Genomic DNA, 19217 nt, shown 5'->3' with positions numbered 1-19217 from the left:
CTCGTCATCGAGAGTAGATATAAAAATAAAATTCACTGCAGGGAAGGCTGATAGCTGCAATCGAGTCTTGAGGAGCGTCCTTTATCAGCCATTTTTAAGTCTCGTAATGTGACTAAAAAGTTATGATTCTTGTTTAAATTATTCATTTCAGATGGCTATCAATAGCCATGCCATCTGTAATGAGAAGCATAATGTTATTGCAACTGGACTGTATCTTGGGTAAGTTTTCCTTTGCATATAATGTTGCAACAGTATATGCTTTCCTTTAGTTTTCTGGGGATTTAATTTATAAGCAAACACAAATGATAGCATGGCTGTGATTCATGAAACAAGCTAAGTTTCTCACTTACCAAGGTTCCTAGGCTTAGCCAAAGTAATTCCTGTGGATGTAAGTACATATTCTGATAAAATTAAAGCACAGCAGCTGCTATTGACTAATGACTTCAGGGGTTTGGAATTGAGAGTAAAAATTCAGAAAGCAATCATAGTGACATGGATTGGTTAAACTGTGCTCATGTGTTCAAAAATGCTTGCATTCTAGCTGTCATGCACTAGAGCTACACGCAGTTTGAAAATGCCTGTTACACAGGCATTCTTCTATGCAGTTCAGTTGACCAGTAGTTGAACTAAGTGGCAGTCGAATGTAACTGCGACTGGAATACTAGTTGAATGGGTTAACTGACAAGCTGGCACTCGACAGACTTGCCGAATTGGTCGAGTCAGTGACAGCTCTAGCTGCCATATATTCTAAAATTGCATAAAATATGTCTTGGCTAGTAGAGGCTCTAATTTATAACTCTCTAATCAAATGCACATAAACATGCAAACATGTGAAGCAACACCAGGAAAACTACAACCAAATGGTGAAGCCAAGCACGCCTCCACTGTATTGTCTTGGCTGTTGTTGGCATGTGTAGAGTACAAAGCTTTCAGAGATTACAGTTAAACAAAATAAAAGGGAAAAGAATGATTTTTAAGATACCGTAAAACAAGCATATTTTTTTATTCATAGATAGGCTGCATGTGGCATGATCAAAAAGTGGAACTACGTTTTGTGAAAAGTGCCATGTAAACACAGCTGATTGCTTTTTAGCTCAGTGACAGTTAGGAAGCTGAATTGTTGAGTGAACTGGCAGCAGAAATTTTCTGTGTAATGTGGTTTGTCATCATAACTAATTACTGTATCTCTGTAACTACCCATTTTATGGCTTTTTTTTTAAGGCTTGTGTCAGGAAACTGCTGACTCCTGAAGCCTTCTTTTTGTTTTACTTATTTTCTCTTTTTTGCAGTGCGTCAATCTTTGACCACTCCTGTGTCCCAAATGCACATGCAGTTTATGGAGGCCAAAAACTGCTTTTGAGAGCTGCAGAAGATATTAGCTGTGACAGTGTTGATGGTGTAAGTTGCATCTGCTTTTTTTTTTACTTAGGTAGAGGTAAGGGCACATGTGAGACCTCAGTATCAAGCATGCACTGTGCAAGAGAACATGGTCTGAAATGCTGCAACCATGGAGCAGCAGCGCACGCGTCCTTTCAGCTCCTGTTCCAACAGTAATTGAAAGGTATTGCACCTGGCCCCAGTAGTTCTGTAATTTGGTTCCCCACTCAGATGCAATTTCTTTTGCTGGGCATTTGTATTAAGGGTATAGCAAACAAGAAGACAAATTATACTAGGAAAGTGCTGGGTGATCGTGCAAATGCTGGCTATTTAGAAAAGTCAGGGCTTTGGGCCACATGCAATTTGTTTTGCCCCTTAAACATATTTCAAGACACTACAGTACCTGCTACCAAGTTTACACTAATCGCTGTATCACATCTAGTGCATCCTTCCACACAGACCTATGGATTCCTTCCATGCCGACCACAAAATTGGTGAAGCTCAGCCACAAGAAACGTGCTGCTGCTACTGAACTGGCTGCTTTAAATGCAGCTTTTATCCATATTCTGAGGCAGCTAACTAGCGCAGCTAGTTATCGGCACCAACTGCCTGTGTACAAAGCCTTACGAATTGCACTACAGTAGAATCTCAAAGGTGCGATCTCTGTTGGAACGAATTTCAGGATGATACAAGTTCGTACACTGCCCTGCTGTGTGATACATGATGCCTGGTCAGTACCCGTGTTTTGGCCTCTCATTCCTAAAAGTTACTTTTCGAACATACCCTCAATTTAAGCTGAAATAATGTCATGAATAACAAGCTTTAATTGAGGTTTGAGATCATCAGTTTAACAAACATTCCTCTGAAGTAAGCGTGGGATATCTGCTGCTTTTCATACAGTGTCTTCTTAGCCGCCGCGGTGGCTCAATGGTTATGGTGCTTGGCTGCTGACCCAAAAGACGCGGGTTCGATCCCGGCCGTGGCGGTTGAATTTCTTTGGAGGAGAAATTCTAGAGGCCCGTGTACTGTGCAATGTCAGTGCACGTTAAAGAACCCCAGGTGGTCGAAATTTCCGGAGCCCTCCACTACGCCGTCTCTCATAGCCTTAGTCGCTTTGGGACGTTAAACCCCATAAACCAACTAACCAATCATACAGTGTCTTCAGCTTTGTTCAGAAAAGCATACATTCTCTATGATACATATATCGTAATAAGCAACTCATTGCCTTGTCCTTGTGTGTTTTTTAGAAGGGGCATTTTTGGGGAGAAATCGGGTTTCACCAAATTTTTAAGAAATGTGTTTGGGGTGCAAGAATCGGATAAAAACCCAATTAAGGGCTCTAGTTGTACCCGGTGAGCATGCTTGAGTATATGTGTGTCATTCTTCACTGTAATCTGCAGTAGCATTGTTGTCTGTCATCTCTAGAAGCATTAAAGGGTCAGTACAAGGAAAATCAAGCAGGAAAAAGAAGCTACTCTAGGCTTACAGGTCACCGTTCAGGAGCTGTACCAGCGTATCTACACAAAAGGGTGTCTGCATTGATAAGAAAATCGCGAATGAAATCCCTGATTTTCTTCGCCATTGACGCCCTTGAAATGGCAGTAGTGGCGCTGTAATGACACCATCCTTCCAGTGAATATGATGAATCTCTCAGCTAGTTGGAAAGACAAACAAAACATATCCACTTTTCCTGTCAAACACACGGACCTTTGTTACAATTATTTATCAGTGGACGGTGTCACTGTGCTACTTGTCAGAAAGACCACTTTATTATCATCCTTCATGCTAATGGTGGTCTATTTGAAAAGAGCACGAATGACCCTGACAGTTTTGTGTGCCTGGCTTGCGCTTGCTGCACATGACAGCAACATGCAAAACGAGTGATGTTTTGCGTTCTCATATATATCAGCAAAACTTGTCACACTCTTTTCTTATTTTGGGGTACTTCCGGTCAAAATAGTGTTGCATGCGAAACCAGTGAGCCATTAACGACCAGCGAAGAATTCACTTCATCAGAAGTAGCTGCTGGTTTTAGCTGCTGGTTTTTAGACTAGTGGCACAAAATTATTTTGTAGATGCTATTGTTAGCTTTTGTGATTATAATCTTTCATATCAAAAATGAAGTTTAAGTTTGGGAATGACGTATGCAGCCTGTGACAATAACTGTATTACATGAATTTTTGGACACAACAGAAGTGTTTAATGCCATTGATATTACCTTAATGGATGAGATATTATATCAATGAGGTTTAGGAAAAATTTGCAGAAACATTTCGAAGCAGTTTACCAGAAGGTGTCAAAGCATCAGAGCAGATGTTATGTTATGTTGGCTGATGTGCGTCACTTCCAGTTTTTGACAAGGCTTTTATTGTTTGACCTCCACTGTTAAAAATTTAAAAACACATTTTAATTTCTTTAATGCTGGCTTTTGTACTGTGGTTCTTACTCAGTCTTTAGGTAAGAGGTACAGTCGGGCCCACTTATAACAATACTGGTTATAACAATATATTGGATATAACAATGGTCAGTCGTGGCAGCATCAGCTTTACTATGTGTTCTATGGTAAAATAAACTGCTTATAACAATGCTGTCAGAGCACGTTATTGGCTATAACAATTAAATCTGGTAATTGAGTGTCAACCATTATAAAAAAAAACAAGGAAATGCTACAACCAAACCAGCAAAACCATGCTTACAACGTGTGGGGCCATGCTTGCGTGTGGGGCCGACCAACGGACTGAGATGTCGCAGCGATGCCACGAAAGCAGAAGAACCCGTGACCACGCACTCAGAAACAGTGCCACCGGGCGTGCCGAGGATGCATGCGGGTTGCAAACACACAGGCAGGAGAAATGACGGATGCATTCCTTTGAGCAAAAGACCCATGCAGAGAAGAAAGTAGGGAGCATGGTAGGGAGCCTTGGCGGAGCTGTCGATTATTTATATTTCTGAGGGGTGCGCCGCTCACAGAAAAAAATGCACAGACGCGTTTCTTTGTTTTCACCCTCTGAGCTACGGCTGACACCGGCAGCGCGTACGTTGTCCCATCTTCCGCTGTTCTTCGCTAACTTCCCCACACTCCCAGCTTCACAAATTTCACGCGTACCTGGGGCAGGAGCCATCACGTCAGGCGAGCTGCTGCATTGCTGCATTGGCTACGCGCGCCATGCGTACTCCCAATCAGTCGGTGCAGTGCGCGTGCGTGCAGTCAGCGCAGTTTTTCTCTTGTCAGCTGTCACCGCACCCTTGGTTCTGCATGCTTCTTGACTTTCCCATAAGAATCACTTCTGGAAGGCCCGCTTGATTCCTGGGACGTGGAGGTGCACGAAGCTCCTGCCGGTGCAGTGATGGCAGTGCTTTGGTCATCGGTGAATGGTAAACGTTTTTCCGGTCCCCTGAAGTTCGAATTAACGAGCTTTTACAGGCATTAGAACAATCAAACCCCTCCGGTTATTTACTGTCGATAAATGCTATGAAGTTTGTCATCTATTCTTTTTTTTAGCACAACCCTGTTATAACAATTATTGGTTATAACAATGGTATTTCCGGGACAGTTGAATATTGTTTCAAGTGGGCTTGACTGTACTATGAAAGTTTTGATGGACACAAAAATCAACCCTTTCACTGCCGGGTTTTTTTTTACTCGCCACTGCACACTCCCTGCTGGTTTTTTTTTCATGTTAGTTTCCTGGAAATTTTATGCTAGTAATGCACTTGGATGCCCTGCAGGCCATTTTTATTCGGGATAATCTTATAGATATTAGTTGTACTGAATGAAATCTTCAAGCTGAAATCTCGCATAGTTTTTTTTTACATGAATATTATCGGGAGCGGCAGGGAGTGAGTTAAAAAGCCAAAAAGAGCTTACTCGGGATTAGCAGGGGGTGCGCAGGTGTAGTTGCCCGAGTTATCTCGCAAGGGGCAGTGAAAGGGTTAAGGAGCATACACTCTTTTCAATCATCACATCTTCACGGTACTTGCAATGACATTCTGTGCACTTTTGCATTCTTGCAAAATATTTTTGGAAACACTCTTTTGCACTCTTTCCAGTTATTTTTTTCAGAGCTTGGGAGCCTCATATTTAACTTGCAGTTGAATCTAGGAAACAGGAAATAATAACTCGGCCAGATAAGGTGTACAAAGTGGATAAGCTAGAAATTTAGCCTTTATAAATGATGCTGGCATTGTTCGCAGACACGTGGTCAGGGTGCAAGGTGATACCCCCATCTTCGTGCTCTTGTCTGCAGTTCTTGCAGCATTTTGATAGCTATTGGTCAGCAAATTGTTGTGCACCACTGAGCAGAAATAGTCTTTTATTCCACCACAGTTGCAGTTTTGGCGTGTTCTCTTTTGCCAACGAAAGTCACTACCATTTTCTTGCGAATACTGTGGGGACTGCTGCACTCTTTGGCGAATTTTCATAGTGAAAAATTCACAATGTTGACTGAATGATATTTTCCGGGTCAGAGTGCTAAATTCAGGTGTCATCACCTGTGACAATCTCAGAAACATGTCCAGAGTGGCGTGTGTTGAACTTCATAAGTTCTTCAGACCACTCAATGCAGATGCACCTTTGCTCATTTGTCATGTATGAGGCACACATTGGCATGAAACTTTCCTGACTAAAAGATGCCCATGCATGATTTTTGACTCTGTGCCATTTATCATTTGATATTTTTTGCATACAGTTTTTTTCTGCAGTAGCACTGTTTTTCATACTCACTGCAGTCACGGAGTTGCTCTGGTCTGTTATGTTTGGATTTACATTTGAACCTCGTTAAGGTAAAAAATCGTAATGTAGTTCGATATAGTCAAAATGCTTAATCTAAAAACTAGTGGGGGGCACTTAAGGTGTTAATGGATGATGCCCATATATACGGAAATGGTCATTCTCTGGTCATTCATAGATGCCTGGGAGTCTTCATAGTGCTCCTGGCACAATGGTGCAGTGGTTAAGCGATGTGCCACTGCCCGTTGATGGAAGGTGTCCTTACTAGTTAGGCTTGTGAGACCCAGGTTGCTCTTCCCGAGTAACCTCTCGTGACCAGTCATTAATTTAATTGCCACCTGCCACGATTGGCAGTTTTCACACAGTTCGGAGGACAAGTTATGATGAAGTCACAAGGTCTCCCCCCCTTGTCCCCCCTAGTTTGCCGCTTTGGAGATTTTTTGGCCACAGCTGACGACGACGCCAGCTTTTCTGCGACACAGGGCCCATAGCTCTATTGCATTAAAGATTTTGCAAAAAAACGCAAGCAGGAACAGTGCAGTTTAGCCAGTGAATGAGCGGCAACTCAGGCCCAATTCCCCTCATTGCTAATTCTGCAATCCATGGCCCCAATTCGGATTTGGAACTTGTCCACTTTGCTAATTAAGGCGATCTTTACTAAAGAAACGGGATGACTTTTGTTAAAAACCTAGCCCCAGGTTGGCTTCCCCGTGCAGCACACTGCCAGCAATGGCAGGCCAAGCGCCAGCTAGTGTGGCTTCCGTGCATATGGCCGTGTCACATACAAAACGGTATGCGACAACGAAAGCTATCGCTGTTTTCACCACCCTTGTGTCAGCAGGCACGAGTGCATGATGGTTACTGCAAGGCTACAGCCCTACAACCTCGATGCCGCTGCTTTCGAGGGACTTTCGATGGGCAAGAGAGGCGTAAATGCGAACTGATAGCGTGACTATGCACCCTCCATGCCGCTCTATCTTCCGTGGCGCTGTTGGCGACTGCGATAAAGGAACATCGGTACGTGATAAAAGTGCCACGAATACTTGCCGTACCACCATCAGTCACCTGTGTAGTGCGGCGAAGCCTTCCGCCTGCCATCTCAGCAGGCATCGCTTATCCGTTTTATAGCCAGCCGCATTCAATATATAAAGTAAAAATTGGTTGTGTTTGTTAAAAAATATTTAGGAAGAGTTTGATATGGCCAATAGTTCGTAATATCTGGGTTTATTATATCAAAGTTTGATAGCACAAAAAAAATTGCTGCTCAGCACATTCAAAGCTTTCCTTCTCATCTTGCCCTTCCTTATGCACTGAAGGCTCCGAGCTGTTGCTGGCACTGTAAGGTGCATGTGAATGTCCACCTTGTGACGACATTCACTGCAGTGCTGATATGTGCACAGATTTTAACGCGATAGCTTTAAGGGTCTCGTTCAGCGGCAACTTTGGTGTCGTCGGCGTGTCGAGAAAAGCAGGTGGCCCACTGGCCACCTTGGTTACGTGACCTTGTGACATCATCACAGCCTGCCCACCGTGGCAGGTGGCAGCCTGCCCATCGGATAGTGAGCAAGCTGCTCATCGCTGCCAAATTCAATGCTGTTGCCACCTGCCCACCGTGGCGCTGCACATGAACCTTACGTGACCTCAGGAAGAGTAACCTGGTTCTCACAAGCCCCATTGGTGGCTATGTTTGAAACAGCCTCCCTCCGGGGCAGTGGCGTAGCGCTTAACCACTGCACCACTGAGCCAGTAGTGGTGCAAGGACTGCTCACGATCTATGAATGTGATTGAGAGGGTTGTTACATCATCGACACTGTGTGACCACTTGTGGACCAGTTGTAAGGCACCGCCAGATTTGAAAATCAGAGGACCCCCAAAATTTGGATGTTGGCCCACCCCAAATATTCCAAAGGACCTCAAATTTTGGAAGTGGGCCCACCCCAAAAAAATGGATTAAGGTTGACTAACAGATTAGTGGGTGGATAAAGGTTGATTAGTGGGTCAGATTAGCAAATCTCATGTGGTAATCTAATGAAAGGTACTGGAACATTCTAGGTGATGACTTATGCATGCTACGTAAGGGAAGTGGAACCATTTCAACTGGAGTTTTGGTGGGAAACTCTCGAACATTAGACTTTCATTGTACAGGGTGTTCCGTCTGTCCCGGTTGTAAAAAATTCTTCTGTGCAAACTACTAGCCTCTTTGGGCTTGAGCACAGGCCACAGGGCAGCTTATGATAGTCTGCGTTTTTTGATAAATAATTTAACATCGGAACTTGCCTGGACTGCCTGGAATCAGTGAAAAACTGAAGTCTGCGCACAGAAGTTTCATCAAGGCGAGTGGGATAGCCGATTTGAGAGGCTGCGCCATCTGGTGAACTGCGAGGCATTCAGTATCCCTGCTCGGAGCTGGGGTAGGTCTCGCAATACCCCAGATCGTGCAGACTGTCAAATATGCTGCTTCGCTCACCAAGACGAAAATTCTCCGCGCAGACAACTGCAGTTTTTCGCTGATTCGAGACAATTCAGGCAAGTTCCGATGTTTAAATTATTTATTCAAAAACGTAGGCTATCATAAGCTACCCTATGGCCTGTGCTCAAACCCAAAGAGGCTAGTAGTTTGCGCAGGAGAATTTTTTACAACCCAGACAGATAAATAAGGAACACGAGCTGGCAACCTAAATGCCATCGCATTTTGTGCTTTAAGAATGCGATTAAAAAGGCCCCCAAGGTTTTAAGTGCGTTAGCACTTAAGCCCACACACTTAAAGGGGCCGCGAAACAATATCTCAATGCATTGTTTTTCCTGTTGATTGTATAGATGAGTTACAGCAATGCTATTAGCATTGGTCATACTGCGTAAAATCCGGTTTTTAATATTTTAATTAGCTCGCAAAAACAAATTCATAGCACTGATGGTATCACCACACAGTGGCGGCTTTCAGCAGTGGATGTGACATCATCGGGCATTAGCTTGATGATTGGACAAACGGTAAATATACTGCAAACTGTGTTAAATGAATATCGTTCTGCCATGTTTTTGGGTTTTGTATTAGATCAACAAAACCAGCTCGTTTGCCTTAATTTAAAGCACTTCAAAAGGAGCAAAAAAAAATGCCACCAGAGGCTCTGGCTATTGTTCTGCAACACAGGACTTTGCATCTCTCTGTACACATCTATAAAATAGGAAACAGCATTTAAGGCTACTCTCTAGGCATCTGAGAATGGCTTGGCAAAATTGACCTGATCGAGGCATTGTATTCTACAAGCGTTCGTATCGGTTCCAAGGAAGCACAGAAAGAAAAAAAGACATTCATTTCACATTTACCAGTGCGCATCGGCAGCTTGAGGAGTATCCCTGGGCGTGGCCACTAGATGGCACCACGTTCCAGTCATCAGCGTGCAGTGGCAGGGCATGGTACGCGATGGCAGTAGCGGCACGTGCTATGCTGAAAGTATCTCGCACTCGAGTTTCGATAAGTCAGGGAAGGCCATTGATCAATGTTCCCTTCTGCGCCATCGACGTGACAATGAAGCATCGCTGTGCCAGCTGGGCGACCACATGGTTGTAACCATAGAAATGAATCTGCCAGCCTTGGCAAGAATGAGTTACAGCGAACTGGCAACCATGATGTGCAAACCTCCGCAACGTGCTCAGATAGGCTGTTGCGATTGGTCCCCTCCCGATGTCGTCATTGGGAAAGTGAAATGGGAATGGGAAGCTCCGCCGAAATCGAGTTGACGGCAGCATTTTGTTTGCTTGTATTTTGAAATTTCTTCATTGAATAGCTCCCGTTCTATGCATCGATTCCTGCAATTGTTTTTGAGTCAGCATCTGTGTGACAAAGAATCCACCTGAAGTATAGCCAGCATCCCTTCAAGCAATGTTTTGCAGCCCCTTTAAGCCCGCACACTAAAGCCCGCACACTTAAGCTCGCACACTTAAGCCCGCACACTTTAAGGGGTTGTGGAAAGAAAATGAAGCTGCCTGGTTTTTAATTTTTGCTGCTTCCATAAACATTAGACATGCTGATTCCAAAATATTTCGACTCAATATTGATTCTGCATTTAATAAAGCCCGTTCGAAATCGCTGCCTTTTTATGCTCATGAAACGACCATGCTCCGCCGTCGGCTGGCACATGCACTACTCGACTACGTCATTTTAAGATTTTCAGAAACGTGGAGATATCTTCAACTTTCGTTTGCCCTAAAATAATAGCTTTATGAGAAATTCAGAAAGTGAAACAAAGTTTTTCAATTATTTGCACGCGTAATTGCACTCTGTTAAACTGCAGCGCGTGGTCATACATCAATCACTGACCTGGGACCAGTTTCGGTTTCGGTTCTGCTTCTCCATCCTCCTTGGCTTCAGTATCAGCGGCTTGACATAGCCTTGCTTACGTGAACCTATCTAGGTGGTGTTCCTTGACAGCGGTGGTTTGACTCAGAGAATCGAGCTGAGCAAAGTCAGCCCATCTCGACAACTCTGTTTACATGAACTCGATACGAACGAGTCAGCAATTGCGGCGCGCATCGGCTCCGCGCTTCTGTTCTTTGCTGCAGAAAAATATATTCCAGAAGCGTGTTAGGCATAATTTGCAGATGGGGCTGCGAGTCAACCCACCCCTTGCGATAGAGTTGAAGACTCGAGTCCACGACCGGGTTCGGAGGTTCACGGTCGGGGCTCCCGCAGGCAGAGGTGTCGCGGGCTCTCGGCATGACTGCTACTTGCCGGGCGCGCGACGTGCCATTGCGAGCGGCATAAACGACTGACAGCAGCTCGCCGCCTGCGCCCAACCGATGTCAATGACAGGCCGCACGCGGTTGCGTCGCACTGACAAGGGGCAGAATGCGAGTGCGCAGAGCGCCAGCGTCATAATGACGTGGGGGCGCGTTTCTCGGGGCCAGCCTGGATGCCGGCCGCCGGCGTCAGAAAAACACGCTAGTATTTTTGTTCACGCTCATAACAAGCACTGGAATAGATGAATGCCAAAAATGAATCATTTTTGAGGATCGTTGGCTGATGCCGAGTTGCTGGCAGTATTTAATTCGGTGATACAAGCAAATTTCATCCCATGACCGCTTTATTCACTGCCTGGTCGCCGCTCGCATAGCTGGCATTTCCTAGCTCCGCTGGCGTCGCGGAAATCGAGCATGTCTTTATTTTATTATGGGACAGGTTCACAGTTAAAGGGGTGACCTTTTACAGCACTGACCAGTTCCGAAGCTCCCTCAGCTGCGGTATCGATAGTATCGATGCAAAACCAGGTAGGCTTAGCGACGACCAGGGCCGCCGGCAGGCCTCGCAGTTCATCGCCCGGCGCGTCTGCAGGCAGCGTCGTTGCCGAAAGGTTGGCATGCTGCCACTGCTCGAATATAACAGGCAGCCTTTCTGATAGCATGGCTGTTTTGTCTTTTCTGGTGCGAATGTGAAATACAGTGATTCTGCAGGCCGGCCGGCAAGCTTGGATCCCGTCCGCTGTCATCATAAAAATGAGCAAAAGATTTTTATTCACGTAAATAATAAACTGTGGGAGCAAGAAGTGTTGAAAATAGATCATTTTTGAGGATCGTTGAATAATGCTGAGTTGCTGGTAGAAGCAGCAACTGTAATACGAGCAAATTTCTTGCCACAGCCGCCGCTCAGCTGCCGCTGCCCGGCCGTTGCGGTCCGGCTTGCGTGCCTGGCATCCGCTATATAGCTCCGCTGCCGAGCACACCGCAATAATGACCATATTTTTGTTGTGAGACGATGCTGTTGACAGTAAAGCGATGCCAAAAGCAGGCATTTTATTATAACCCAGGCTACTTCCGAAGCGCTGTCCACCGTGGCTTCGATGTGTGAAACAGGCCTAGCGACGACCAGGGCAGCCAGAGAGCAGTGCAGTTCGTCGCCCGGCGCACCCGCGTCCAGCGCCGTTGCCGAAAGCGCGCTACGTGGGCAGGCATGCTTTGTCGCCGCCCAAGTACAGCCCGCAGTCTTTCTGATAACATCGCTATTTTCTCTTTTCTGGTGCGAACTTCAGTAGCCAAGCAGCGTGCAGGCGCTGGTGTGCGGTGGCAAAGTGTTACACCGGATGTGGGCCGGGCATGAGTCTAGCGGCGCAAAGATGCTTGCCGCTCCGTGTCCCTGCTTGCTATAGGCGGCAGTTCGCAAGTGGCGACTGGTGTGGCGCGCCGGCCAAGTTTTCGCACATGTGTCAGCTTGACAGCTAGCAGACACCATTCTGAGCAGATGACGGTGCCACATTCGAGTCAATATGCGTGTTGTAACCTCGGTCAACTATGGCTAAACAGGCCTCGCTAAGCTGCCATGTTGTGTTGACGACAGAAGCCTCTGATTGGCTTCTTAAAATGACGTTTGCGGTGAGTTGAGGGGGGCGTGCGCTGGGAAACCGAAATTTAGTTTTTTTTCGCTATTCAATCAACCCAGACGATGAAATGAACCAAGGTATACTATAGAATGAAGGGTCAGAATTCCAAATACACACGTCGTTCAAAATTTTCGGAAAACATTTCACGACCCCTTTAAGCCCGAACACTTAAGCCCGAACACTTAAGCCCGAACACTTAAGCCCGAACACTTAAGCCCGAACACTTAAGCCCGAACACTTAAGCCCGAACACTTAAGCCCGAACACTTAAGCCCGCACACTTAAGCCCGCACACTTAAGCCCGCACACTTAAGCCCGCACTTGTTGATTTCGCTGTTGTCTGTCTGAAGCAAGGAGGTTATACTAAAACTTCTGGAGTGGAGGGGGCACTCGAAAAGTGAAGCCGGCACTCACTGACGTTGCGCCATGTTGCCAGGGGCAGAAAACAGCAAGAACGTGTAGCGTCCGCCGTGTAGCTTAGTGGCACCGTGGTGTTTTGTTGCGGTTGTGCTAGTGCACTTTATCTCTGTTGTTCCCCATATTGCAGGAATTGTAGCTGCAAAAGTTGCTACTAGAACACAATGTGAAGATTGTGTGGCAGCACTGCATTCTAGTGAGCTGACCAGCCTCATTCGTGCAAAGAGCCGTGGTGGGCTTATAGCAACATCCAAGGATGTCTTGGAGTCGATCAAAATTTTTGTATGGGCTAGTCGGTGGTTCATCTTAAGGAAGGTAATAGCAGCGCAAAAAAAAAAAACGCGGACACAAGAGAGACACAACCAACAGGACTGGCGTTGAACTAACGACTGAAATCTTATTGAAAACGGCAGAGCTTTAAATACAAACAGGCCATCACAATTACAAGAAAATAATGACTCGCCATAAGATTACATAATGCCAGCATCAAAACCACTCCAATGGATATCACACACCCGATAATCACGAGAAGGCATGTGCAACTTGGAATCGTGATGGCCTGTTTGTATTTAAAGCTCTGCCGTTTTCAATAAGATTTCAGTCGTTAGTTCAACGCCAGTCCTGTTGGTTGTGTCTCTCTTGTGTCCCCGTTTTTTTTTTTTGAACTGCTATTACCTTCCTTAAGATGTCTTGCAGATCTACGAGGCTGCTGAAAAGGGACTCGGAGTGCTGCAAGTTCAGTACAAAGACTTGAGGCTGCTGCATGCACAATGCGAACACCTTGTAGTGGAGATTCTGAGAACAATTATTGAGAGGGCTTCATTTGCACAACTTTAACCTCACCTGTTGGACTGCGACCCATTAGACAACCATATTTACAACTTATCCAAGAAAATTGCACAACTCCATTTGAAGATCCGAATTCATCGCATTGCTAAGGAGATGAACCGAGGAAACTGCAAAGAAAAGGTGCGCACTCTCTTGTACAGACTTTGTCTTTAAGAATCAGGACTTTGGTGTATATATGCGTTACTCAATGCAGTATACATACGCCAGATTTAGATGGCCAGCATTGCTGTCCTTGAGAGTGCTCTTTAGGTGTCACTTTTTGTTTCCGTAAGTGCTGTTTTCATGTTTGCCTTTCTATCTTAATTTGCCGTGGAACCCTTTAATAAAATGAATAAACCCTGATTAAATGAAAGTAAAGCACGGTTTTCTTGTTCATGTTTAAACAACCTTTGCACTTAAATTGAAACACATACTGCATACACAGCTTTATGGCACCATGAAGCAGTTCTAGTGGTATTCATAAATTAAACTGTAAGGCCATATGGTGCCATTATTACTGGTGATCTGGGCTATGTGCGGCAGATCTTAATTCAGGCGGCAATGACAGTCTGCTGGACCATTGCAGCGTCTCTCGTTTCTTTCCGCATGTTTTTATATTCGAGAACCCTACCATTCATTACAAAACTGTAAACGCTAATTTTATCGTCCTTCCCGTAAAGAGTACATTTGTCAGTAAATTTTTCTTCCTATCACTGCTAATGTTTAATTGCATGATTAGCTGAAACGGCACGCTTTACGCGATTTATTGAGAAAATTATCAGCTTTCCAAGGCAGCAACACTGTCTGAAGAAATTGGCTACCAGAGCCTTTCAGGCAAATTTGCGCGGAAATCGGGGAGATTATACAAGTGAATTTAGTGCCCTTAGAAGCAACATTCCTACCATAAGATGTTTCCCACTTAATCTTGCGGATGAAGCGAAAAAAAATTCGCAAAATTAGTCGTTCTCTGCTGGCGCCCATTTCACCACGGCCTCTTTCTGCCCCTGGCAAGATGGCCGCCAGTCGGTATGGCTGGCTTCACCTGTTTCTGCATGCATGCATAGGGGGCCTCCACTCCAGAAGTTGTTTTTATTATAACCTCCTTGGTCTGAAGCCTGTGGCAGGTGGCAACCTGCCCATCAGGTTGTGGGCAGCCTGCAGGCAGGCTTTATGGCCAGCTGTGGAAAGTGGATTAGCGCTTAAGTCTGCACTCAATGATTTCGGTGGTGTTTGTCTGCAGCCTGCTTGACCTTGAGCAACCTAGGTTGCCCCCTAGGTGCAAGGTGGGCTACTTAGCTCACATGACCCTGTGATGTCAGCACAACCTGCCCACCAGATTGTGAGCAAACTGCCTACCGTGGCAGGCCGCAATTAATTTATGATTGGTTGCGAGAGGTTATTCGGGAAGACAAAACCTTGCAAGCACCAACGGTGGCAACCACTGCATGGCAATGGCGCTTCGTTTAACCACTGCATCACTGCACCAGGAGTGTTGTGAGGACTCCCAGTAATCTATGAATGTAAAATAGAGAACTTTGCAAACCAGTACTTGCACCAAAACTGAAACAGAAGTGAAAACTGAAGTGCTAGCATGCCTAATTCGCATTTGTTGAACCACGCTAAATCATCCATAATTTTTTTTTGTGTTTTATGTGTGCTCACTTTTGAAGGACTTTTAATTTTGTATGATGCATGTTCACTCACTAATATTTTGTATTTTGTGTGTGTTATTATTAAAATATTTGGTATGAGGGTTTGCAGTGTATTTACTAAATATCTTCGCCTTTCTTTCTTTTTCATTTGGTTTAATGAATTGAAACACGTTTGCTCTCTCCAGCCATTTGCAGTGCGATTGTAATAATGATTTTAATACCAGTTATTTTTATTGCAGGTCAGAATAAGCTACATTGATGTGCTGGCTCCAAAGGAAGTGAGGATGCAGGAGTTATCAAGCCGGTACTACTTTCGCTGCTCTTGTGAGAGGTGCTGCGACAAGGTATGTTCTCTACTCACTGCATTGCGTTCTCAAGGTCAGTATTTTAGCTCATGTGCCCTTAATTCTCAAAGTAATCATGATGTGCCACATGGAATTGAAGCTCCTCCTTTCTCTCTTGCTTGTCCTCTTATGCTCTGAGTGCAAGTCCATGGGTAGCCTTTGGCCCTCCAGCTCCTCCTCTGTGCTTTCTGTTCCTGAGAAATCACTTTCTTTTGACTGTTTGTGTGCCTGCTTCGTTGCTAGTAGCTACTACATGGAGTGGTGCACTAACATGGTTCATTAGAAAGGCCTCAGCGACTGCGGCCAGTCCTGCTATGTGTGAAGCATGCAGCCAGTGCAGCAGCGTGCGTTTGTCTTTTTGCTTTCTTATCAAGAGCACTTGTTTCTTACTACTCTGAAATGTGGTAGTACTACCATATACCATTCTGTAAATCTGACCTGAAGGAAGCTGTTGGGCCATGTTTTAGATGCCCACTTTGGCCAATGTATGAAAGAGATGGTTTGTTGTGATCTGACAGGCGAGCTGGTCACTAAATGTAACTTTCTGCTTCACAAATACTATGTAGTCGACATTTCATGTGAGGAAGTAGGTGGTGATTGCAAAAAGGTGCAGTACATTCATTGTCACTAATAAGCATGATGCAGTCAAAATATGTGTAAAGAGATCACTCCCAAGAAATTATACAAAGCTATGTGCAAGGCTGCTTTATTGACAAGTGGAAAGTGATTCTTGTGCGAAATAATTGTTTCCACCACTGAAATGTTTGAATCATAAATGAAGCTTAAGCAGACAATACATTGACCTTGAAAACATGCATGATTTTTTTTTGACTACCCAGGAATGTATGCACTTTGTCAAGCACATGACTCCATCATTTGACAGTACTGGTAGTGAAAGCTCGTTAATTCGACCCCCGTTAATTCGGAAAATCGGATAATTCGACGCGCACGCGAGGTCCCTACAATTATACATAGGAGTCTATGGGGCGGAACCCTCGTTAATTCGAACGAATTTTGCCGTGCGTCGGTTAATTCGACTTCATTCCGCAGGCTGCCAAGCTGGTGTGCCGAGAGCAAAAAGAAAAAACACTGCCACGAGCGGCGCTACTGTACGGTTGATAGGCCATCCGTATGGTCATCGTCGTCAGCAGCGAGGGCGAGGGAAGCGAGGTTAGCGGCGGCCGAAGCGACTGGCGTCTTTTTTTGGTGCTTTGTTGTGTCTCAGCAGTCGTGTTGGTGTCGTCCGCTCAACCCTATCGAGTATCGACAGCAAGTCTCGTTTTGGCGTGTGTCGTCGTTTCCACGTGTTCTTGCTGCTACGATCGCGGTTATTTAACCATAAGGCGGCGCCTTTTTTGGTAAATGCGCGCTTTGTCAGCTTGTTTACTGCGCTGCTTGTTGTTGCTGTTTTGTTGCGACTGAGAGAAGGGTGAAAGGAAATTGCACCGTCCTGCCTACTGGCTCAGCCGAGCCACCACCGCTGCCGCGCGCAGACAGAGGAGAGTTAAAAGATAAAGAGAAAAGATGAAGAGAAAAGATGAAGAGAAAAGATGAAGAGAAAAGATGAAGAGAAAAGATGAAGAGAAAAGATGAAGAGAAAAGATGAAGAGAAAAGATGAAGAGAAAAGATGAAGAGAAAAGATGAAGAGAAAAGATGAAGAGAAAAGATGAAGAGAAAAGATGAAGAGAAAAGATGAAGAGAAAAGATAAAGAGAAACAGTGGTGGAACTGCTGTGCCAATTGCGCCAAACTGCGCCAAATGGGAAATCCTGCTACATGCTGCTACAAAATCGGTTTTTTGCCTACTTTTGCGCCACGCCTGCGCCGAAATATCTCTGAATAACTCCAATAACTCTGCCGAGAACGAAACCGAAACTCATTTCCGTGAAACCAAAACTGATGTCTGCCGGCAACACTTCCGGCAACGCATCTGCCGGCAGCCACATCGCCATCGCTGCTTTGCAACCGAACACAACCATAGAGTTTCTTACTACTACCTAGAGGGAAAGCTGGCGGCGCTGCACTTCAGCCAACATGGACGCTCAAAGCATCATGGGGCGGTGAGCTACTTGTTGCGGCACAGTCGTAGTTTTTCGGGAACACAGAGTGGCAGTACTAAGGCATTTCATTCCCAAAACGTAGTTCGTGTGTGCGCAGACGACTTTCGCGCGAACGCAGTGTGCAAAAGCCATAGTAGTGAAGACGCGACGACACACGACGCCAATAAAAGGTTTTACTCTTCCGAAATGCCATTAAAAAACCTCTTAAAGTATCTAAACAACAACATTTTTTTTGAAAACATATTTACTTTTAAAAGTGCGCCTGTTAATTATGAAATATTAGTTTTTTTAGTGTTCATCACTTGGCCAATAGGAAAGCTAGTCATCTCATATTTTGGGCAAACTTTGCACTTAAATGCTTTTCTGCTCGTTTGTTGCAATCATTAGACAAGATATTGAATGTTAGGACGTTTGTAGCTATCAAACAGCTTTATTTTTTTATTTTTTGGCCAAAAGTTACAGTTCCGCAACAAGTAGCTCACCGCCCCATGATGCTTTGAGCGCCCATGGTGGCTGAGGTGGTCACGTGGGGTCTCCATGCAAACTCCCATAGACGGCTTGCCAGCTTTCCCTCTAGGTAATAGTAAGAAACTCTATGGAACACAACCGAAGGTGAACAAAGGGACCACTGTCAGCGCACTGCCTGTGTGAATGGACACTTCACGTCTTCGATGTCTTTGTCAAAGCTGAAAGGCAACAAAACTTATGACTAACTTATATCGGGCAGAAAATCCAGCTGCCATTCCTGTGACACAAGGATTAATCAGAGCGGTGAAAGGGTCGCGGAAGCGTCAGCTGCAACGGTTGGAGGCGGATGCAGGAGAAGAGACCCGTGCAAAACAAGCGAAACAAGACTGTGATGTACAGGACAAAGACACCCAGAAGAGAGGTCAGAATGAAGAGAAGGTACAAGGAGAGATCAGACTGGCCAGGAATATGATCACCAATGCTGAGCTGCTTTTCACAAAAGGTGTCAAGTCTAAACATTTTGCAGTCGTTGAGAGTGGACAAGCCCTTCTGAAGAATGGACAGGAAAAGCTCGCAGCGGCACTGTCTAAGCTGGAGTGATCAAGAAAAGGGAAGAAATAGTACCTGAAAGTTTGTTTTATGAACGGTATCATTTTTTATAGTTCTGTTGAGCATCTCGTTATGTCGCTCTTCTGAATAAAAACGGCAGTGTTTTTAGGAGAACCTCCTGTTTTGTTTATTTTCGGCTATATTTAAGGAACCAAGCACTTTAAGCTGCATTTGGGATTGAAGCTTGCTCTTGCATGGCTGTGGTTGCTAAAAACGTCTGAGCAAATGCCTGTTCCAGAAATACAACAAAGCTTCTTTATTTAAAATAACGTTTTTTGGCATGAAATTTTGGTACGAAGCTTTTTTTTTTTGTGCTACAAAAGCTCGAATTCTGCTACAAAATGCCATTTTTCCTGCTACAAA

At 44.9% G+C, this 19217-nt stretch overlaps 1 protein-coding gene across 1 annotated transcript in view; it reads left to right on the top strand.

The window, feature by feature from the left end:
- LOC149354488 (histone-lysine N-methyltransferase SMYD3-like) overlaps window positions 1-19217 on the top strand; it is a 60147-nt gene that overhangs the window by 12015 nt on the left and 28915 nt on the right. The window contains exons 6-8 of the mRNA XM_089583342.1: window positions 152-219; window positions 1290-1398; window positions 15613-15717. Coding sequence (XP_089439468.1) covers window positions 152-219; window positions 1290-1398; window positions 15613-15717 — 282 coding nt within the window. The remainder of the gene's footprint in view (window positions 1-151; window positions 220-1289; window positions 1399-15612; window positions 15718-19217) is intronic.

This window comes from Amblyomma mixtum, chromosome 3 (genome assembly GCF_055824585.1).
Source record: "Amblyomma mixtum isolate Tamu chromosome 3, ASM5582458v1, whole genome shotgun sequence".
Taxonomy (NCBI): Eukaryota; Metazoa; Arthropoda; class Arachnida; order Ixodida; family Ixodidae; genus Amblyomma; species Amblyomma mixtum.
Note: the sequence above shows the minus strand (reverse complement) of the source record. Positions and strands in the feature narration are given on the sequence as shown.